The 23,981-nt window shown below is 47.9% G+C and overlaps 1 protein-coding gene across 1 annotated transcript; it reads left to right on the top strand.

Moving 5' to 3' along the window:
• The first annotated feature begins 957 nt into the window (after nt 1–957).
• aar2 (AAR2 splicing factor) lies at nt 958–7,148 on the top strand. The gene is made up of 4 exons (XM_055652697.1): nt 958–1,046; nt 2,084–2,856; nt 4,360–4,589; nt 6,776–7,148. The coding sequence occupies exons 2-4, from the start codon at nt 2,100–2,102 to the stop codon at nt 6,941–6,943; spliced, it is 1,155 nt and encodes a 384-aa protein (XP_055508672.1). The 5' UTR covers nt 958–1,046; nt 2,084–2,099; the 3' UTR covers nt 6,944–7,148.
• Nucleotides 7,149–23,981: the final 16,833 nt, after the last annotated feature.

Consider the following 23,981-nt stretch of genomic DNA (forward strand, 5'->3'; position numbering starts at 1 on the left):
CCCGACCCGTCCCGACCCGTCCCGACCCGTCCCGTCCCGTCCCGTCCCGACCCGACCCGTCCCCACCCGTCCCGACCCGTCCCGACCCGACCCGTCCCGACCCGACCCCGACCCGTCCCGACCCGTCCCGTCCCGTCCCGACCCGTCCCGACCCGACCCGACCCGTCCCGTCCCGACCCGACCCGACCCGTCCCGACCCGACCCGTCCCGACCCGAACCGACCCGTCCCGTCCCGACCCGACCCGTCCCGTCCCGACCCGACCCGACCCGACCCGACCCGTCCCGTCCCGACCCGTCCCGACCCGACCCGTCCCGACCCGACCCGACCCGTCCCGTCCCGACCCGTCCCGTCCCGACCCGTCCCGACCCGACCCGACCCGTCCCGACCCGACCCGACCCGACCCGACCCGTCCCGACCCGACCCCGACCCGACCCGACCCGTCCCGACCCGACCCGACCCGACCCGTCCCGTCCCGTCCCGACCCGACCCGACCCGACCCGTCCCGACCCGACCCGACCCGACCCGTCCCGACCCGACCCGACCCGACCCGACCCGACCCGTCCCGACCCGACCCGACCCGACCCGTCCCGTCCCGACCCGACCCGACCCGACCCGACCCGACCCGACCCGACCCGACCCGTCCCGTACCCCACCCCCCGTCCCGTCCCGACCCGACCCGACCCGTCCCACTGAGTGACTCCAGCTCTGTGTGTGTGTATGAATGGGGCGGATAGAACATTGAGGTGAAGGGGGGGGAGACAATGTTAGGAACAGCACAGGAACTGGCCCTTCGGCCCACAATGTGTGTGTGTGGGGGGGGGCTGGAGAGAGAGAGAGAGGAGACGGTGGACGGTGCCCGGTCAGTGCGGTCAGTCTGTGGTCAGTCTGTGGCCGGACTGCAGGCGCGGGCAAAGATGCTGTAGGATCTTTGGGCGCGGGGACCGCTTTCACCGGCGGACCGGGCGGGGCCGGATGTAGATGCGAGCGCGACGGAAGTGGGCGGTGAGAGGTCAGAGTCCCCCCGCGCGGGTCCGTGTGGAGCGGGGTGAGTGTGAGCGCGACCGGGGGGGTGGTGTAGACACACTCACACACGCGTGAGCAGGTGGGCGGGGCACGCTGGCCTGTGTCCGCGCTGTATGTAGGTGCAGGAGTAGGCCATTCGGCCCTTCGAGCCTGCACCGCCATTCAATATGATCACGGCTGATCATCCAACTCAGTATCCCGTACCTGCCTTCTCTCCATACCCTCTGATCCCCTTAGCCACAAGGGCCACATCTAACTCCCTCTTAAATATAGCCAATGAACTGGCCTCGACTACCCTCTGTGGCAGAGAGTTCCAGAGATTCACCACTCTCTGTGTGAAAAAAGTTCTTCTCATCTCGGTTTTAAAGGATTTCCCCCTTATCCTTAAGCTGTGACCCTTGTCCTGGACTTCCCCAACATCGGGAACAATCTTCCTGCATCTAGCCTGTCCAACCCCTTAAGAATTTTGTAAGTTTCTATAAGATCCCCTCTCAATCTTCTAAATTCTAGAGAGTATAAAGCAAGTCTATCCAGTCTTTCTTCATAAGAAAGTCCTGACATCCCAGGAATCAGTCTGGTGAACCTTCTCTGTACTCCCTCTATGGCAACAATGTCTTGACGCTTTTGGATAGGCACATGGATATGCAGGGAAGGGAGGGGTATCGAATACGTGCGGGCATCTAGTTGGACACGGACATTGTGGGCCAAAGGGCCTGGTCCTGTGCTGTACTGTTCTATGTTCTATGATAGAGATGGTTTTAGCATTCATCATTCATTGTGGATGTTCCATTGCAAACAACGTTTAGATACAGAATGACAAGGTCTGTGGTTGGTTCAGAGGAGGCAGGTAAATCTGACCCACATTGAATGGTGCACGAGGGGCTGAATGGCCTCCATCTGTTTCTGTTCCTGTGCCCAGCGCAGGCTGACTGGAGACTGGGGGGAGTGTGTGATGGGCACAGCGGTGGTGGGAGAGAGAGAAAGGCTGGGGTTGGTTTTACTGAGAAGCCCAGAGGTGAGGAGGTTATAAACTGAATGGTTCTCACTTTCTCTTTGTAGAAGGCAGGTCACAAACATGGCCACCGTGGAAATGGATCAAGATCTTGCCAAGAAGCTGTTCTTTGAAGGAGGAACCCTGATCATATTGGCAGTGCCTGAAGGAACTGAGTTTGGCATAGATTACAACTGCTGGCAAGTGGGCCCTAAGTTTAAAGGGGTGAAGATGATTCCGCCTGGCATCCACTTCCTGCACTGCAGCGCGGTGAATGACAGAGGGGGACATGTGACCGGTCCACGTACTGGCTGCTTCTTCCACATCAGACCCAAGGAGATCCTGGTCAAGCGATGGGACAAGAGAGAGGAGGAGATCATTCACGTTGAGGTGTCTGAGGAAGAGTTGGATCGTATCCGAGATAACCTGAGAGAGCTGGACAGTTGGCTGGGACCGTACCCGTATGAAACGCTGAAGCGCTGGGTGTCTCTCACCAACCTGGTCACCGACCCCCTGGTTCAGAGACTGCAACCTGAGAGCGGGAAGATCAGTGCCTTTAGTGAGGTGGAGCCAGAGCTCATCATGCCGCACACTAAAGACCGTGCAGAGCAGAATCTGCTGCCTTACGACACCTTATGCAAGAGCTATGAGGAAGGGTTAGCTCGGCTGCCCAAGATGAAGATCAAGCCGGGCACGGAGATCAGATTCTCAAAGATCCCCATTCGCAAATATCCAGAGGGAGCATCTCCAGCTGAAATCACCAAGTGTAACATGGACTTCAGCTACGCTCTGGACTCAGTGATAAACCAGCGCTACCCCGCAAACCCAAAGGATATACTGGGTTAGTATCTGTGTTAAAGGAACTGCAGGTGCTGGGTTAAACCCAAGATAGACACAAAAAGCTGGAGTAACTCAGCAGGTCAGGCAGCATCTCTGAATAGAAGGAATAGGTGACGTTTCGAGTCTGAAGAAGGGTCTTGACCTGAAACGTCACCCATTCCTTCTCTCCAGAGATGCTGCCTGGGTTAGTACCTGATAGAATGTATGAGCAGTTTTAAATGATGTGAAGTTGAAGAATGTTTTACTATTGCAGCTGAGTTTACAGGTACAGGATTGATGAACTGAGTAGCGTATTCTGTATTGGAGAGATATGCAAGTACAGAATTAGCTGAGTGGGGCAGAATGGCAGCATAATGTAACTATGACCTTTGATATGGTTTCTAATTCAAGGCAGTTTGCAAGGCAGAATGAATGAATAGAGGATCTTTCGATCGTTTTAGTTCCATTCATTACATGAACATAATGTTATTACATCTTGTTTACTGTGGCAATCTTGGTTTGCCTGGCAACATGTCAGTGGCCAGATTGGCCAGCACTAATACTGCACAATCTACTGGTGTTCGCTGAAGACAGACACAGAGTGCTGGAGTAACTCAGCGGGTCAGGCAGCATCTGTGGAGAACATGGATAGGTGACGTTTTGGGTCAAGACCCTTCATCAGACGCTGGTGTAGCCACTATTCACCCATGGAAGGGCAGTTGTCTTTGGAGTTAGTGCGCGTGTACGGTATGGCACATAATATCGCCACCGGTGCCACTGATTCAAAGCCTCTCCACAGCTCCGCCCGCTGCACGATTGGAAAACATTTGAATGTGGAGATTTTAAGCAATTTTCAAACCTGTTGAGCTTTAAAAATATAAATTTGATCCCAAAACTAACAAATACAGATTCTGCAACAAAACACAGTTCAAGTAACGGTTTCTGCAGACTCTGCCCTTCCTGTGGCTGTCAGTAATGATGAAAGATCTCCCTGTCTTGGGCCTCTCTCGCTGTTCTAACAAACTCCATCAATCTGGGGACAAAACGCTGAACCCTGCAATTTCTGACAACCAGCTTATCTGATCCGATTGGACAGTTTGCAGAGCAAAGCTTTTCACTGTACCTCGATAATAATTCTCAATAATAATCCTCAACCTAAACCTGGAGAAGAACCGCTGATCTGAAATGTGAAGATATTTAATTGAAGAGCTGGCAAACTCATCCCAGAGAGTTGTGAATCTGTGGAAATCTCTGCCACAGAAGGCAGTGGAGGCCAATCAACTGGATGTTTTTAAGAGAGAGTTAGATTTAGCTCTTGGGGCTAACGGAATCAAGGGATATGGGGAGAAGGCAGGAATGGGGTACTGATTGTGGATGATCAGCCATGATCATATTGAATGGCGGTGCTGGCTCGAAGGGCCGAATGGCCTCCTCCTGCACCTATTTTGTTTGTTTGTAACCTGTGTGAGTGCTAGTTGCTAACCGCGTGTGGATGTAATGACGACTGCTGTGGTTTCACCCACAGGGGAGCTGCAGTTCTCCTTTGTGTGCTTCCTGATCGGCTCGGTGTACGATGCCTTTGAGCATTGGAAGGATTTGCTTCGCCTGCTGTGCCACGCTGAGGAGGCTGTGAGAAAACGCACCGACCTCTACACTGCCCTCATCTCCGTCCTGTATCACCAACTCAACCAAATCCCTGCCGACTTCTTCGTGGATATTGTCTCCAAGGATAACTTCCTCACCACAACCTTACAGGTAGCTTTTTCACCTCGTATTTACTGAGGTCGCTAATGATTGAATCAAGCAGTGGATCACTGCAGCACCTGACGGCTTGTACAAGACGGTGCCCAGAATGTGGCAACTCCTGGCTACAGACTCAGTGTGTTCGCTCAGTCTGCCTAATGTGTAGAAGGATTGGCACTCACCTGTGTAAACAAATGTTCACTGTGGTTAGTACACGTGACGATGGAAAACTGACATGTGACTGGGCGCAGTGCGAGTCTTTGCTGCCTGCCCCATGTGTACATGTAGTGGCCACGTACAGCCCTGACAGAGTTACAATGCACCGTCTCCTCCATTAGTTCCCCCCCCCTCCACCCCACAGCCCAGCGGTTCCCCACACTGGGACCCCCACACTGGGACCCCCACACTGGGACCCCCACACTGGGACCCCCACACTGGGACCCCCACACTGGGTCCCCCACACTGCGCCCCCCACCCTGGCACCCCCCCACCCCACACTGCGACCCCCACACTGCGACCCCCACACTGGGACCCCTCCACCCCACACTGGGACCCACCCCACAGCCCAGCGGTTCCCCACACTGGGACCCCCACACTGGGTCCCCCACACTGGGACCTCCACACTGGGACTCCACACACACTGGGACCCCCACACTGGGACCCCCCCCCACACTGGGGACCCCCCACACTGGGACCCCCACACTAGGACCTCCACACTGGGACCCCACCCCACTGGACCCCACACTGGGACTGGGACCCCCCCCTCCACCCCACAGCCCAGCGGTCCCCCACACTGGGACCCCCACACTGGGACCCCCACACTGGGACCCCCTCCCCCCACACTGGGACCCCCACACTGGGACCCTCCACACTGGGACCCCCCCCTCCACCCCACCCCCCAGCGGTCCCCCACACTGGGACCCCCACACTGGGACCCCCACACTGGGGACCCCCACACTGGGACCCCCCCCCTCCACCTCCCCACAGCCCACCCCCACACTGGGACCCACACTGGGACCCTCCACACCCACAGCCCAGCCCCCCCCCCCCCCCACACTGGGACCCCCAGCACTGGGACCCCCACACACCGGGACCCCCATCGATATGATAATATTATGGAGGAATTAGCAGATCCACTGTTTTGATGGTTGAGAAAGATTCTGCAGTCTGTTGAGCAAAGTTGGTTTCACAGATAAATTCCAGTCTATTGATTTATTAGCTGCTCAAGAAATAGCGTTGATTTATCCAGAACAAATCTGACATCACAGGAATTGGTCACGGTCTTATCCATCGACTCAGCATCGATGTTTAACTGTGTGAGAAGCAACTGCAGATGCTGGTTTAAACCGAAGATAGACACAAAATGCTGGAGTAATTCAGCGGGACAGGCAGCATCTCTGGAGAGAAGGAATGGGTGACATTTGGGGTCAAGAAGGGTCTCAACCCGAAACGTCACCTATTCCTTCTCTCCAGAGACGCTTCCTGTCCCACTGAGTTACTCCAGCATTTTGTGTCAATCATTGATTTTTAACTGTCTGGCAACAGGACTGAAAAACATGGGAATCAGATGTCAGATCATCTCTACAGATCTCTAAAGCACGTGTGAGATACTTTGGTTATTTTGTATAATTCATAAACCAGACACGAAAAGGTGAGGGTGTGGAACTTGCTGGATTCAGTGCTGGAAGCAGATGTGCCCTGCACCAGATGTGGCCCGCACCAGATGTGGCCCCGCACCAGATGTGGCCCCGCACCAGATGTGCCCTGCACCAGATGTGGCCCCGCACCAGATGTGGCCCGCACCAGATGTGGCCCGCACCAGATGTGGCCCCGCACCAGATGTGCCCTGCACCAGATGTGGTCCTGCACCAGATGTGGCCCGCACCAGATGTGCGTAGTTGGGGCAGCCACTGGCTGTGGTTCTATCTCTGATAGTCTACCATGTGTACAGACAATCACAATGAGTTACATTTCGGATATTTGAGGTTGGGATAAACACATAACTCCATGAGTCAACATTATTCCTCAAATGTATGACTTGTGTAAATTAATAATTTAGGCAAAGTTAAACCATTACCATTTTCAGCAAACTAATGAGAGACTTGGAGACAATGTTAGATTGACCTTGTGGCTTTTTAAGCAGCAACAGATGGATTGTAAATGTCCTGCGACCTTCAACGTCTTGATTCTGGTTTCAGGAATTCTTCTCGTACACGTGTGGCCCCGACGTCGACAAAACTCTGCAGAAGCGCGTGGAGAAATTTAAAGATCACCTCACCAAAAAGTTCAAGTGGGATTTTGACATGGAGCCTGATGACTGTGCCCCAGTGATGGTGGAGATGCCAGACGGTGTGGTCCTGGACTGACCACTGGCTCAAGTCTGTAAACTCTTTGAATCTCACAACTTTTATATGTAACAATAGAAAAAAACACAAAAAATCCCAATGTTTTAATGATAATTGTCAAATACACTTCTGGTGAGTTTACAGATTTTGTGTATTAAGTTGTTTGTTATGTTTATTCCAACAATAGTGTCTGAACTGAAGAGATTAAACAATATCCAGAACTGTAACAAGCAAATGTTTTTCTTCAGCATCTGCCGGTTTGATTGCAGCTTTTCATTCGTGCAGAATATACATGAGAATAGAGTTACACAGGAGGAGCCAGCTCTGATTTGGAATTAGATTAGAGTGGAGTGTAGTTGGCACAGTGGTGCAGCAATGATGTCTTTGACATAGAGCTCTGTGTGCAGACCATGATCTGACTGGATGGCCAACCAATGTAGCTCCAGAGACAGACATAAAATGCTGGAGAAACTCAGTGGGACAGGCAGCATCTCTGGAGAGAGGGACTGGTTAACGTTTCTGGTTGAGACCGTTCTTCAGACTAAGAGTCGGGGGGGGGGGGGGGGGGGGGGGAGATGGGGATATATAGACAGTGATGTCGAGTGATATAGAACAAATGAATGAAAGATATGCCAAAAAGTAACGTTGAAACAGGGAACAGCCCATTGTTTGATGTGGGCGAGGTGAAAACGAGTTACAGACAATGAAACTCAACAAGACGGCTTTGAAGGTGGTGCGATGACTATGGGCGGGGGAGGGACGGAGAGAGAGGGGATGCAAGGGTTAGAGAAGTCAATGTTCTTATCACTGGGTTGCAATCTCACACCAGGTTCACTTGGGATCTTCGAAGGAAGGAACTGCAGATGCAGATAGACAAAAGCTGGAGTAACTCAGCAGGACAGGCAGCATCTCTGGAGAGAAAGAGGGGGTGACGTTTCGGGCACATTTCACTTGGAACCTGGTTAAACAAATACAAGACAGAACGCATGTAACGGACTTTGGAAACGGCGAGTGGACAAAGCATTTCACCGTTTGTCACAAGACACAATAAAGTCCAAGTTGGACCGTTACAACGAATGATCACTCACCTGTCAGTTTTGGGGAATAGATGTCACACGAGGGCAAGGCAGGAGTTCACTGTGATTGATACAGATGTCCACTGGGTACAATAGGCCACAACATTAGACCCATGTCCTTCAGATCGTGTGAAAACCCTTCCCTCTGTCCACCTTGTGCCAATGTAGAAACTGTTGCTATTTAGTTTAGAGATACAGCGCGGAAACAGGCCCTTCGGCCCACCCAGTCCGCCCCGACCAGCGATCCCCGCACACTAACGTTACCCTACACACACTAGGGATAATTTACATTTATACCAAGTCAATTAACCTACAAACCTGAATGTGGGATTTGGAGTGTGGGAGGAAACCGAAGATCTCAGAGAAAACCCACGCAGGTCACGGGGAGAGCGTGCAAACTCCGTACAGACAGCACCCGTAGTTGGGATCGAACCTGGGTCTCCGGCGCTGTGAGGCAGCAACTCTACCGCAGCGCCACCATGTGGCCGCCCTGTTAATTTATTATCTGATTTTAGGATCATTCTGCATTTGGCACAAAATACCTTTGATCATCTTTCATCCTGACAGCACAGATACAGGCCCTTCGGCCCAACTCACCCATGCCGTCTATCCAACATTGCCCCATTTGCCCAGGTTTGGCCCATATCCCTCTAAACCTTTCTCATTCACGTACCTGTCCAAGGTGAGTGGGGAAACATTATCCCTCGGATTCCTCGTCAATCTTTCCCTCTCACCTTAAACCTATATCCTCTGGTCCCCGATTCCCCTAGTCTGGGTGAAAGACTCATTCATAGTGCATGATTCAGCCTATCTATTCCCCTCATGATGTTATACACAAGGCACATTGTGGCTAGTGAATAGATAAACAGGGAACCAATGTACAGTATTTGTTCATTAATCCAGGAGTTGGCTACAGGTGATTGCAGGATGGATTTCCAATTAATTAATCATATTTATGGTAATCTTGTGGATTTTTGAATGATTCCTTGTGGACAAACAACCTTTTATTTTGCAATATATTGCACCTGCATTTCTGAGCCTTGTGTGCTGTGATTCAGTAAACTGTTTCACAAAAGGCACAAACTCCACCTGGAGGTGCAAGTGAATAATGTGTGGTCATCAAATGTGTGGTCATCAAATGTGTGGCCATCGTTACTATAAGGTCATGTGATAGTAGCAGAATTAGGCCATTCAGCCCATCAAGTCTACTCCGCCATTTAATCATGGCTGATCTATCTCTCCCTCCTAACCCCATTCTCCTGCCTTCTCCCCATAACCCCAGAATAAGGGGTAAGCCATTTAGAACGGAGACGAGGAAACACTTTTCTAACAGAGAGTTGTGAGTCTGTGGAATTCTCTGCCTCAGAGAGCGGTGGAGGCCGGTTCTCTGGATACTTTCAAGAGAGAGCTAGATAGGGCTATCAAAGATACAGCGGAGTCAGGGGATGTGGGGAGAAGGCAGGAACAGGGTACTGATTGGGGATGATCAGCCATCATCACATTGAATGGTGGTGCTGGCTCGAAGGGCCGAATGGCCTACTCCTGCACCTATTGCCTATAACCCTTGACACCCGTACTAATCAGGAATTGATGATGAAACTTCTAGTCCCAAGGGGGAAGGTAGTTTCTGGCTGTGAGTTTCTCCACTGTGCCAGTATGAGCCTGGATATGCACATCCTCTTGCAAAGCGAGATACACTGACTAAAGATAATAAATCTCCCAATCTTGCTTTTCCACTACATGCTGAGTGACATTTCTATAGGAATCTAGATTTATTTGGCTTTTTTCTGATTTCTATGAAAACCATTCAGGAATTATTTCAGCAAAAGCTTGACAGCAATTAAATTAATCTGAACATTGGATACAAGGCTGTAATGATGCTTTTGCCCAGGAGGTGGTGCCATTGTGCTTCAGATTTGTCTCCACTCTGTACTGAGATCCCGCACACACACATAGAGTGCTGGAGTAACTCAGCGGGTCAGGCAGCATCTGTGGAGAACATGGATAGGTGACGTTTCACAGAGTGCTGGAGTAACTCAGCGGGTCAGGCAGCATCTGTGGAGAACATGGATAGGTGATGTTCCAGTTTGGGACCCTTCTTCAGACTGATTGAAGTAAATTATGTGCAGGAGTAGGCCATTCAGCCCTTCGAGCCTGCACCGCCATTCAATATGATCATGGCTGATCATCCAACTCAGTATCCCGTACCTGCCTTCTCTCCATACCCTCTGATCCCCTTAACCACAAGGGCCACATCTAACTCCCTCTTAAATATAGCCAATGAACTGGCCTCGACTACCCTCTACGGCAGAGAGTTCCAGAGATTCACCACTCTTTGTGTGAAAAATTTGCCTGGTGATGTTTTTCTACCAGGGACCCAAGGATGTGTAGATATTACTGGGGCAGTCGGGGTGGATGTGGTCCACAGAGGTCAGCGTTGTATCACCTCTGAGTTTTCTATGTGTATGATTCACCCAGCCCTGTTATTGTGAGCCCAGAAGATGCTTGGTCCCTGCCAGCAGAGTCACCTTGCCCTGGTGATAGTGCTCAACTTCACATCCACACAACTCCGAGACTCCCAGCAGCTGCGAGACTCCATCAACTTCCTTCAGCAAGGTCACGACAAATATTATTTCTTGGTAAAATTGGCAAGTCTGTAGTAATAACTTTAATGAGTTCTAATGTAATATTGTCCAAACACATTAACTAAGATTAGAAAGTTGTTATTCATAGCGTTCATTACTATGAGAATATCTGCTTGATTCGTTGAAGTGGCCAAAAGAGTCTTATTTCCAAACCTAGAGTTTCCTTATTTATACTTTTATTTCCATTGATTTTTTTAAATATATCACTTCACATAAACAAGTGCACCATCAGGTAAGGCAGCTTTACCAGGATGTACAAGAAAAGAATACATATTATAATGATAATCTCTCTTAAATATAATTCCCATCCACAGTTTGAATGATGAATGAAGCCAGGACTCGGCTGAGATACTCTAGCGAGTCGGCAACACTAACGCTTGACCTACAGTTACCAAACTGACGCAGTCTGTCTGAAGATGGGTCTTGACCCGAAACATCACCCAAGGTTTTTTTTCCTTCGCTCCATAGATGCTGCTGCACCCGCTGAGTTACTCCAGCAATTTTGTGTACCATCACCCATTCCTTCTCTCCAGAGATGCTGCCTGTCCCGCTGAGTTACTCCAGCACTTTGTATCTTTCTTCAGTTTAAACCGGCATCTGCAGTTCCTTCCGACACAGACGCAGTTTGTTTATTCTCTTGAGATGATCTTCCGCAATCTGTAAGTTAACTAAAGATAGACACAACGTGTTGGAGTAACTCAGCGGGAGAATGAATGGGCGTTGTTTCGGGTCGAGACCTGTCTCAACACACTCAAAGCTGCAAAGATTACCTCCAGGATTGTGGAATAAATGCATGAATATTGGATGCACGTCCTCCTGCCTCCAGGAGGGGCTAGAGCTCATGACCAACATAGGAGCAGAATTAGGCCATTCGGCCCATCGGGTCGGTGCCGCATTTGATCCTGACTTTGGGAATTAATGTGTGTTTTTTTTTATTTTGTAGTTTCCAATCTTGTGTTGTGAGCGTGTTAGTTTCTGATCTGTAGCTGGGGTTTATACACTTGTTATAATTGAAAAAATAAAATATCCCGGAGTGAATTTTCCCCACACGTCTAAATGGACTGAAAATGTCCACTTTGGAGGGACACGCCACGTGGATTTATTTACAGCTCAGTTACTACAGTGGACAGATGATATAATTTACCCAAACTCATGTCATTTGTGAGCAGGTGATCTTTATCTATCTAGTGTCTGGTTTGGACGAGCACTGAATGACATCATTGCAGAGATGTGAGATATTGAAAGCAAGGCCGCATATTACAGGGTGAATCCCGGACAAGGAGAGGGGAATGATGGGCGGTGATTGAATAACATCGTCGTGTCTACATGCCCTTTTCACACCGATAATCTGAAAGCTACACACGCATACAATTGGCAAAGACATGAAGTGACCTCATTCATTTTTTTTCTCAAATGAGAATACTCAATGGGTTTAAATGTTTCGTCACAAAGTCTTATTCATTCCATCTGTACACAGACCCAACATTGGACTATTGCCCCCCTGGGTTGTCCTGAACTAACAGAGACTGACATCCGTCTGATTACACCGCAGCAAATGCAATGTTGACTTTTGAAAACAGTTTTCTCCCGCCTTGGTTGTCAATGTCACCAACACATTCACTCAGCTCATGAACTACAATGTAATACACTGTAACTACAATGTAACTACAATGTGATACACTGTAACTACAATGTGATACACTGTAACTACAATGTAACTACAATGTAATGCAATGTAATACACTGTAACTACAATGTAACACAATATAGCTGCAATGTGATACACTGTAACTACAATGTAATACACTAACTACAATGTAATGCAATGTAATACACTGTAACTACAATGTAACACAATATAGCTGCAATGTGATACATGATCCTCAATGTGACACAATGTGACTACATGTTCTACAACACTCTAACCTGGACAAGTTCACTCTGATGCCATGAACCACTTCACTCTAAAGAGAGTTGGGAATGTTTACACCCATTGAACCACAAGTAACTCAATATCCATTTGAATAATAGCGATGATGATTAATAATTTACAAGGTAGACAAAAATGCTGGAGAAACTCAGCGGATGAGGCAGCATCAATGAAGCGAATGACTAGGTGATGTTTTGGGTCGAGACTCTTCTTCAGACCTGAAACGTCGCCTATTCCATCGCTCCATAGATGCTGCCTCACCCGCTGAGTTTCTCCAGCATTTTTGTCTACCTTCGCTTTTTTCCAGCTTCTGCAGTTCCTTCTTAAACATTAATAATTTACAGAAGTACCTTTCGAAGTAGCAGTTTTTATAAAGGAACACATAGATATAAAATCATCCCATAACTTCGCTGGACTGGAAAATTCATGTTATAAATGCAGCAGTAATATTACACGAGCAGTAAGGTGCAGGGACAGTAAAGACATTACAATTATTTATTTTTAGGTTTTCTATTTTCTTTTTCTGCCTTTGTTAAACCAAGTGTCCCAGCGGTAGAGTTTGTTGCCAGAGGCCCGGGTTCGATCCTGACCTCGGGTGCTATCTGTGGAGTTTGTACGTTCTCCCCATGACCACGTGGCTTTTCACCGGATGCTCCGGTTTCCTCCCACGCTCCAAAGACGTGAAGGTTTATAGGTCAATGGAAGCACAGCTCATGGGTGTGTGGGTCATACTGTCTCTGTGGCCTCAGGAACCAGACATGGACTCACTGACTCCTTCCTGTTTCATCTGGAGACCTTGTTCAATCGTGTAACCTCTGTGCACTGTGTGTAACATCTGTACACTGTGTGTAACATCTGTACACTGTGTGTGACTACTGTATAGTGTGTGTGTGTAACATCTGTATACTGTAACATCTGTACACTGTGTGACTACTGTATAGTGTGTGTGTAACATCTGTATACTGTAACATCTGTACACTGTATAACCTCTGTGCACTGTGTGTAACATCTGTATACTGTGTGTAACATCTGTACACTGTGTAACATCTGTACACTGTGTGTGACTACTGTATAATGTGTGTGTGTAACATCTGTACACTAACATTTGTACACTATGGGTAACATCTGTACACTGTGTAACATCTGTACACTGGGTGTAACATCTGTACACTGTGTGTAACATTTGTACACTGTGGGTAACATCTGTACACTGTAACATCTGTACACTGTGTGTGACATCTGTGTACTCTGTGACTATTCAAGGTGTGACCTCTGTACAGTGTGTGACTACTGTATAGTGTGTGTAACATCTGTATATTGTAACATCTGTACACTGGATAACATCTGTGTACTCTGTGACTATTCAAGGTGTGACCTCTGTACAGTGTGTAGCTTCACTGGTTCTCTGAGAGGCTTGAGTGAAAATACACCACAGTTCCTGGTGAATCTTTACTTTGTATGGCTATTTAAAATTTAATATTGAAATCCCAATTGCCTGAAATTCTGCCAAATTGAATGACATTTGCTAAAATCAAAGTGCATTGCAACACTTTTAAGATTTCACTCTGCTGTGGGACTTGGTCTGGTGGGTCTTCATTTCAAAGCAGAGTTGGTGCAGGGGAACAGCAGAGAAATAAGGACGTGTGCCAGGGGAAACTGGACTGCCTGCTACTGCTCAGTGGGCAGAGGTTGGAGAACACAGACTCTACCGAGAGTGCCACCAACTCCCCTATCAATGCCCTACCTACACCCTGTAAACGTCCTATACATGCCCTATGCGTGCCCTATACATGCCCTATGCGTGCCCTACCCACACCCTATCCACGCCCACTCTATGTCCTATAAATGCCCCTCATCATCTGGTAAACCTCCATGCGGTGGCCCTTCAGCCTCCAGTGAAAACTGGAATTAGTTGGCACGCAACAAAAGTCACCCGTTAATCCCAACTCTTTGTTTCCTGTCTGCCAACCACTTCTCTATCCATGTCAGCACTCTACCCCCAATACCATGTGCCCTAATTTTGCCCACTAATCTCCTATGTGGGACCTTATCAAATGCTTTCTGAAAGTCCAGGTACACTACATCCACTGGCTCTCCCTTGTCCTTTTTCTTAGTTACATCCTCAAAGAATTCCAGAAGATTAGTCAAGCATGATTTCCCCTTCGTAAATCCATGCTGACTCGGACCGATCCTGTTACTGCTATCCAAATGTGTGGCTATTTCATCTTTTATAATTGACTCCAGCATCTTCCCCACCACCGATGTCAGGCTAACTGGTCTATAATTCAGTTTTCTCTCTCCCGCCTTTCTTAAAAAGTGGGATAACATTAGGTACCCTCCAATCCACAGGAACTGATCCTGAGTCTATAGAACATTGGAAAATTATCACCAATGCATCCACAATTTCTCGAGCCACCTCCTTAAGTACCCTGGGATGCAGAACATCAGGCCCTGGGAAATTATCAGCCTTCAGTCCCATCAGTTCACCCAACACCATTTCCTGCCTCATGTGGATTTCCTTCAGTTCCTCCGTCACCCCAGATCCTCTGGCCACTAGTATATCAGGAAGATTGTTTGTATCCTCCTTAGTGAAGACGGATCCAAAGTACCTGTTCAACTCATCTGCCATTTCCTTCCCCATAATTTCCCTTTCAGCACAGTTAAACATAGTTTAATAGGATACAAGGAATAATGTGAATAAGGTTTAAGGCAAGATAAAGTCCAGTAGAGTCTGATCAAAGATAGTGCATTGGAAACGTAGATGTCTCTAGTTCCCAGACCTCTGCCAACGTCACCTTTGGTCAAGATGCTATCCATGTTCTCCAGCGATTTTTACATTTCCAACACTCGATTCCATTTGCCACATCTCTGCCCACTGACTGTAACCCTTTGTGGACCGCGTGTATCCTCTTCACAGCTTTTATCCACGTGTATCCTCTTCACAGCTTGCCTTTCCTCTCTCTGTATCATCATCACATTTGTCAGCCACATCTTCAGGTCCTACATCCGTGTATCGACTGTAAGAAGTTGTGGCCTTGGCATCAACCCCTCTGGCCCCACGCTGGCCAATCTGAACGGACTTGTTCCTGCCTACTCTCTGTTTCCTGTTCACCAGCTCATCTCCCAACGCATCAATCTGCTCATTCCTTACATGCATTCATCTTAGATGTGGCTTCTTATCAAATACCACTGGGAATGTGAGTAATGTTATTCCAGCAGCTCCCCCTTCACACATCTTACTCCATCAATTGGCTAAATAAATACTATTCCCTTCACAAAACCATGTTGACTTTACTGATTAGTTGAACTTTCCCCAGAGCTCAGTTCTAATGTTCTTTATAATTGCTGCCAACTCTTTCCCTGTGACAGATGTTAAGCAAACAAGCTGGTAGGTTTTTCTCTCTCTCTCTCTCTCCCTCTCTCTCTCTCTCTCTCTCTCCCTCTCTCTCCCCCTCTTCCTCTTCCTCTCCCCCCCACCCTCCCCCTCTCTCCATCTGTGGTGAACATGGATAGGTGACGTTTCACAGAGTGCTGGAGTAACTCAGCGGGTCAGGCAGCATCTATGGAGAACATGGATAGGTGACGTTTCAGAGTGCTGGAGTAACTCAGCGGGTCAGGCAGCATCTGTGGAGAACATGGATAGGTGACGTTTCACAGAGTGCTGGAGTAACTCAGCGGGTCAGGCAGCATCTGTGGAGAACATGGATATTATTTGTTTGGATTATCAGATGGACTGAGGAAACCCTCATGGACAACCCAGCTTTGTGTCATCTACAAACTTAGAGATGTCACAAGGTCCCACACACCTAATTTGCAAAATTAGAGCACATGGTATTGAGGGTAGGGTATTGATATGGATAGAGAAGTGGTTGGCAGACAGGAAGCAAAGAGTAGGAGTTAACAGGTCAGAATGGCAGGCAGTGACTAGTGGGGTGCCACAAGGCTCGGTGCTGGGATCCCAGTTATTTACAATATATATTAATCATTTAGACGAGGGAATTAAATGTGACATCTCCAAGTTTGTGGATCTCACAAAGCTGGGTGGCAGTGTGAGCTGTGATGAGAATGTTATGAGGCTGCAGGGTGACTTGGATAGATTAGGTGAGTGGGCAGATGCATGGCAGATGCAGTATAATGTGGATAAATGTGAGGTTATCCACTTTAGTGGCAAGACCAGGAAGGCAGATTATTATGTGAATGGAGTCAGATTAGGAGAAGGGGAAGTGCAACGAGACCTGGGTGTGCTTGTACATCAGTCACTGAAAGTAAACATGCAGGTACAGCAGGCAGTGAACTCCCCCAGTATTGGGGGAGTCCAGAACCAGGGTCACAGGTTAAGAAATAGGAGTCGGCCATTTATGACTGAGATGAGGAAACATTTCTTCATCCAGTGAGTTGTGAATCCGTGGAATTCTCTGCCGCAGAAGGCAGTGGAGGCCGATTCACTGGATGTTTTCAAGAGAGAGTTAGATTTAGCTCTTAGGACTAAAGGAATCAAGGGATATGGGGAGAAGGCAGGTACAGGATACTGATTTTAGATGATCAGCCATGATCATATTGAATGGCGGTGCGGGCTCGAAGGGCCGAATGGCCTACTCCTGCACCTATTTTTCTATGTTTCTATGACACAGGGAGAACATGCAAACTCCACACAGACAGACCAGTGGCACAACTGGTAAAGCTGCTGCCTCACGGTGCCAGAAACCTGGGTTCGATCCTGACCTCGGGTGCTGTCTGTGTGGGGTTTGCACGTTCTCCCTGTGACCGTGTGTTTTATACCGGGTGTTGATTGTGTGTGTGAGGGGTTAGAATGGGGTGGGGGGGGGGGGGGAGGGGGGATATGGGGGGGGGGGGGGGGGGATATGGGGGGGGGAGGGGGGGGGAATATGGGGGGGGGAGGGGGAGGGGGGGATATGGGGGGGGGGGGATGGGGGGGGGGGGGGGGGGGGATATGGGGGGGGGGGGGGGAGAGTGCAACGTTGGATCCAGATGGGAACAAACTTGTTTCTCAATTCATGAGTCACAGATTATGGGAAAGATTCACAATAGGGTGAAGATTGTCCGTGGCACTGTGTGATTTATGGGTGTACAGTTCACAGCTTGACTACAATACATGCATTTCCTCACTGGAACTGTCAGATGACAGATATTTACACTTGTTTGTATTTTTCTATTGCGAAAGAAATGATTTATGATTCTCTGAATGTCATTGGGCACAAAAACTAAATTATTGTGTAAGCTGCATATTTTGTGTAGACATGGCAACACGTTTATCTCTTTTATTTGCTATCCTTAGATTATTGTATTAAATTGAAAGGATGATATTTTAAATCATAGATTTCAGTTTGTTAACTAATAAAACAGTTGTGCTCAGAGATGTCACGATTAACATTCCGGATATTCTACATTCAGGGACCTATCACTCCTCATATTCATCACATTTATCTTTACATTTTCTTTCTACTTTTTAAAAGAGAAAAATAATGGATTTACTTTTCATGAAATTTCTTCTCTCCTCCACTATATTTTTGTTCTGGGAGCAGTTGGTCACTCTGTCATCCAGGGCCATTCCCGGTAGTTCAGTTCAGTGTAGTTTATTGTCACGTGTACCGAGGTAAAGTGAAAGGCTTTTGCTGCGTGCTATCCAGTCAGCAGAAAGACAATGCATGATTACAATCGAGCCATTTACGGTGTACAGATACATGTTAAGGGGATAATGTTTAGTGCGAGGTAAAGCCAGCAATGTCCGATCAAAGATAGTCCATCAAAGAGCTCCCAGCTCCCAGCTCCCAGCTCCCAGCTCCCAGCTCCCAGCTCCACATGTGTACAAAGGAACTGCAGATGTTGGTTTAAATCAATGGTAGACACAAAATACTGGAGTAACTCAGCGGGTCAGGCAGCATCTGTGGAGAACATGGATAGGTGACGTTTCACAGAGTGCTGGAGTAACTCAGCGGGTCAGGCAGCATCTGTGGAGAACATGGATGGGTGATATTTTGGGTTTGACCATTCTTGAGACCCCTCATTCTCCGCCTGACCCACATCAGCAGCACTTTGTTGCTAAACTCCATGCAGGGTTTGAAACATTTTGTGTGTGTGAGTTTTTACAGATAGTTATTACTCTCCTCTCTCAACGGATACTGATTTAATGAAGTGCTGGCACCTTTCCAGTTGCAGCTGAATAGATTGGAATAAACTAATCTTTTTGAATGGACTTTTTTTTATTCCTGATTGATTTTTGTGATTATTTTTGTTAAAAATCACAAATGAGTTTTTGTTGGAATGTGGTGATGAGAATTGTGTGGGACAGAATAAGGTGAGAGGCAGGTACATTTAGGACATGTCAAAGACACCTGGACAGGTACATGGAAAGGAAAGGTTTGGAGGTATATGGGCCAAACGCGGGCGGGCGGGTGGGACTAGCTCAGTTAAGCAACTTGGTCGGCATGAACGAGTTGGGCCGAAGGGCCTGTTTCCGTGCCGTATGAATCCATGTGTTGGTTAAAGAATTCCACAAGCTGAACCAAATAGAAGGGTATTGTGAGAGGTGAGGGGTGAAGGGTGAGGGGTGAATGGGACTAGGGGTGGGGAGTGGGGGTGAGGGATGAAGGGTGAGGGGTGAGGGGTGAAGGGTGAGGGGTGAGGGGTGAGGGGTGAGGGGTGAAGGGTGAGGGGTGAAGGGTGAGAGGTGAAGGGTGAGGGGTGAAGGGTGAGGGGTGAGGGGTGAAGGGTGAGGGTTGAAGGGTGAAGGGTGAAGGGTGAGGGGTGAGGGGTAAGGGGGTGTGAGGGGGGGTGAGGGGTAAGGAATGAGAATTGGGGGTGAGGAGGAGTGAAGGGTCAGAGATGAGGGGTGAGGGATGGGGTGAAGGGTCAGGGGTGAGAGGTGAGTAAGTTCACTACAAGAGTTTTGTGCGGGCACTAATTTGTAAATATCATAAGATTATTTATTTTATAAAGGGCTGTGTCATGTGAATCGCATGTAGCAGTGAGCTTGCTGAGTTGTGTTAGACTCACAGCAGCAGCAGCTCTGGATTGGTGTTGAATGTGGCCTCACTGTGCCTGATGTCCAGAGGGAACAAGATGGACACGAAGTGACCAGACTGTTGGTCAGTGCCTCACTATCTCTACATCACCATCTATATCTCTCGTTTCCCTTGTCCCTAACCAGACTGAAGAAGGGTCTCGACTCGAAACATCACCCATTCCTTCTCTCCAGAGATGCTGCCCGTCCCGCTGAGTTACTCCATCTTTTTGTGTCTATCTTTGCTTGAAGACAGAGGCAGCTTTTCATATTTTTACGAGGGAATTCTATGAGGAATGCAGATCTCTTCGCCTGGGTTTGCTTGGAAGTAATTAGAGGAACACTTTGCGATATGTGTGTTCTGATCTGGGGAATAAATCTGATTTACAAGGCGGTCTGGCCAATAGTGTTAAAAATCATGTAAAGATAAAACATCTTCTTGCGGGAATGAGTTTATTCTGTGACCTTGTGAAGTGTTGAAAGTCACGATTTTCATCTAATGTTTTCAGTGAATTTGTTTCCAATCTCAGACACATTATTTGTGAAATTATATTTCTATTTCATTCATCACAATGTGAAGAATATTTCAGCTTTGTAAAAATAGGATGTATTTTGCAAGATTCTTGTTATTTGAGCTGCAGAAATGACAGGAAGAGAGGAGATGGTTTGAATATCAACCGGACATGAATTTTCTCTGGGAATTATTTGTAAAAAGCTTCACTGGCAAAATATTCTGCCTTCAGCATCCATTAGTAAACCAATCACACCTCTCTCTGTCTCTATGATTTAAAGGTACCCGCGTTACACGAGCTGTCCTCCTTCAAGAATCACTGATCATTCTATGAAGCAACAAGATTCCTGTGGCTCTGTTACCCACATGTTCAGCAACAGAGTTACCCATTCAATACTGAGCGCCATCGCATGTCCAAAGTCATTTGTAACAAACGATATTGCAACTGTACGGAGCGGTTAGTAATTTGTCATTGAAGCAGCCGCCAGAATACAAAAAGGATTTCCAGAGAATATATTCCTAACACGCTTAATGTTTCTGGTGAATATAAATGAAGATGTAAGCATATTACTCAAGTGTCTAATACATTTCATCTTGATACAAACAGCAACATAAAATGTTGGACTTCACGTTTATCAACGTATTGAAATTAAAATGCAAACCAGGTGCCTGGGTTAGCTAACCAGCAGAGAGACTAAATATGATTACAATTGAGGAAGGACATTCTTGCTATTGAGGGAGTGCAGCGTAGGTTTACAAGGTTAATTCCCGGGATGGCGGGACTGTCATATGCTGAGAGAATGGAGCAGCTGGGCTTGTACACTCTGGAGTTTAGAAGGATGAAAGGGAATCTTATCGTACCGTGTCGTACCGTGTCATGCCGTATCGTACCGTACCGTGCCGTACCGTGTCGTGCCGTACCGTACCGTGCCGTACCGTACCGTACCGTGTCGTGCCGTATCGTGCCGTGTCGTGCCGTATCGTATCGTGCCGTATCGTACCATAACCGTGTCGTGCCGTATCGTGCCGTATCGTGCCGTGCCGTGCCGTGCCGTATCGTGCCGTGCCGTACCGTGCCGTACCGTACCGTGTCGTGCCGTATCGTGCCGTGTCGTGCCGTGTCGTGCCGTATCGTATCGTGCCGTGTCGTACCGTGTCGTGCCGTACCGTGTCGTGCCGTGTCATGCTGTGTCGTGCCGTGCCGTGCCATGTCGCATCGTATCGTAGGTGGTGGAACAAGGGCAATGTAAAGAGGCAGACGTTAGCTTGTCAGTGGAAGTTTGAAATGAACAAGCAGTGACCAATAATGACCAAGCCCTAGCCCTCGCTTGTTCGTTGATCTGTTAGCCATAATATCCACTGCTCGTTGGAGCTCAACACCTCTACTCACATAAAAGTCAAAGCTCCATGTCGGAGGCAACGCTCCATGGTCCATGGGAGATACAATGTGGGGCAGCACCAAAGATCTGGCTAGATCTTCTTTAGATGACAAAGTAACAATGGCTTAAGTCTGGGTTGAGTGACAGTTTCTTCCCAGCAGTTATCAGACAGCTGAACCATCTTCTCACCAGCAAGAGAGCTGTCCTGACCTCCCATCTACCCCATTGGAGACCTTTGACCTATCTTTAATGTGGCTTTATCGGGCCTGGCCTTGCAATAAATAATATTCCCTTTATCCTGTATCTGTACAATGTGAACAGCCTGCATACAATCACATGTAGTCTTTAGTTGGGCTGGATAACACGCAACAGAAGCTTCTCACTATACCTCAGTACATGTGGCAGTAGACTAAACTAAACTGACGATATCACACACGTATGTGAATGCAATCCCTGTTGTAACCCTGTGTCACGCTGAGTTTAACCTGATTTACACTGAATTTACACTGATTCCAATCATAGATATTACTCCAGCTTTAACGCTATTGTCCACTTGATATATGTTTACAATGAGGTAACAGCTGATGCTGCATTCTCAAGGTATCAAGAACACATTCATGGTGATGGCGACATGTCATTCATCACCTTCATTGTCATTAAAGTCTGGTGTATATAGGGGATGTAATTATGATAAGTTTAATGGATTTAACAATCAATTTCCTTCCTTTCAGAAGCAACAAGACATTGTGTTTTCCAGCCAGCATTGCCAGGCCTGCCACAAGCAACAATGTTGGGACCAATGCCAGGATCCTGCCACATTGCTCTCATTTATAAACCAACCTTACAATAGAGAATCTCACCTCAGATCATTGGCGTCGATCTCTGTGAATGGTCAGAGGGTTAAAACAGGACTGGGTAGTTCTGTGCGAGACCAGAACAGGATCAAGTAAAAGATATTTCTATCTTTGTTCTGTGCAAGCACAGTTTACAGTTTGTGATTTGCTGCATTGACCCTGGCAATCGGTGACTGATGGAGCAAGAAATATTGCAATCTTTCAGTCAATCAGAACAGAATACTGTCCCTTCCCTTGGTAATATAATGTCCAGTGGATCAGCTGGAGGCGTTAGAGAGCTCGCAATCAAGTGATGGAGGATGTTCCGCAGCTCAATCACAGGCTATAAGCTTCCACATTTATCTTCACAAAGGCAGGCCATGGCAAAACACAAGGAACTAAAGAGTCACTGAGTCACAGAGACACAGAGTCACACAGTCACAGAGACACAGAGACACAGAGTCACAGAGACACAGAGACACAGAGACACAGAGACACAGTCACACAGAGACACAGAGACACAGAGACACACAGACAGTCACACAGAGACACAGAGACACAGTCACAGAGACACAGACACAGAGACACAGAGACACAGAGATACAGACACAGAGACACAGAGACACAGAGTCACTGAGACACAGAGACACAGAGACACACAGACACAGATACACAGAGACACAGAGACACAGAGACACACAGACACAGAGACACAGAGACACAGTCACAGAGACACACAGACACAGATACACAGAGACACAGAGACACAGAGACACACAGACACAGAGACACAGAGACACAGACACACAGAGACACAGACACACAGATACACAGACACACAGAGAAACACAGAGTCACCAAACAGGCCCTTCGACCCAACTTGCCCACACCGGCCAAAATGTCCCAGCTGTACAAACCTGCCTGCGTTTGGTCCATACCCCTCTAAATCTATCATAACCATGTACCTGCCTAAATGTATCTTGAACGTTGTAATCATCACAGCCTCAACTACCTCCTCCAGGAGTTTGTTCCATGCACCCACCACCCTTTGTATGAAAGAGTTGCCCCTGATGTTCCTATTAAATCTTTCCCTCCTCACCTTAAACCCATGTCCTCTGGTCCTCAATTCCCCTACTCTGGGCTTGGACTCTGTGCATCTACCCGATCTATTCCTCTGGTAATTTTGTACACTATAAGATCACCCCTCATCCTCCTGCGCTCCATGGAATAGAGACCCAGCCTGCTCAACCCTCCCCTGTAGCCCAAGCCCTCGAGACCTATCTTTAATTGGAATTTATCGGACTTTGATAATAAATCTGTGCAGTAAAGGTTGAACCTTTTATCCGCGCTCTGTGTATTCATGATTGTATTCATATATAGTTTAATCTTTGAATATTTTCACTGCACCTCTGCACGTGTCAATAATAAACGGGACTGATGTACAACGGCTGTAATGTAACACTGAAGCTAGGAAGTGTTTGTGGGATTTATACCGGGAGCAACAGAGAACAACTGGCAACCTTCCAATACCTCACCGTTAATGCTCCAAATGTACTCGCTGGTTTGAAGGTCGATGGTGGAATGTAGCGTAGACATGTGGGGATTTGCGTAGAAGCGTGCGGGCGTTCCCAGGGGGCCGCGGAGTTGGCGAGGCCGGGCCCCCG

This window comes from Leucoraja erinacea, chromosome 21, assembly GCF_028641065.1.
Source record: "Leucoraja erinacea ecotype New England chromosome 21, Leri_hhj_1, whole genome shotgun sequence".
Classification (NCBI taxonomy): Eukaryota; Metazoa; Chordata; class Chondrichthyes; order Rajiformes; family Rajidae; genus Leucoraja; species Leucoraja erinaceus.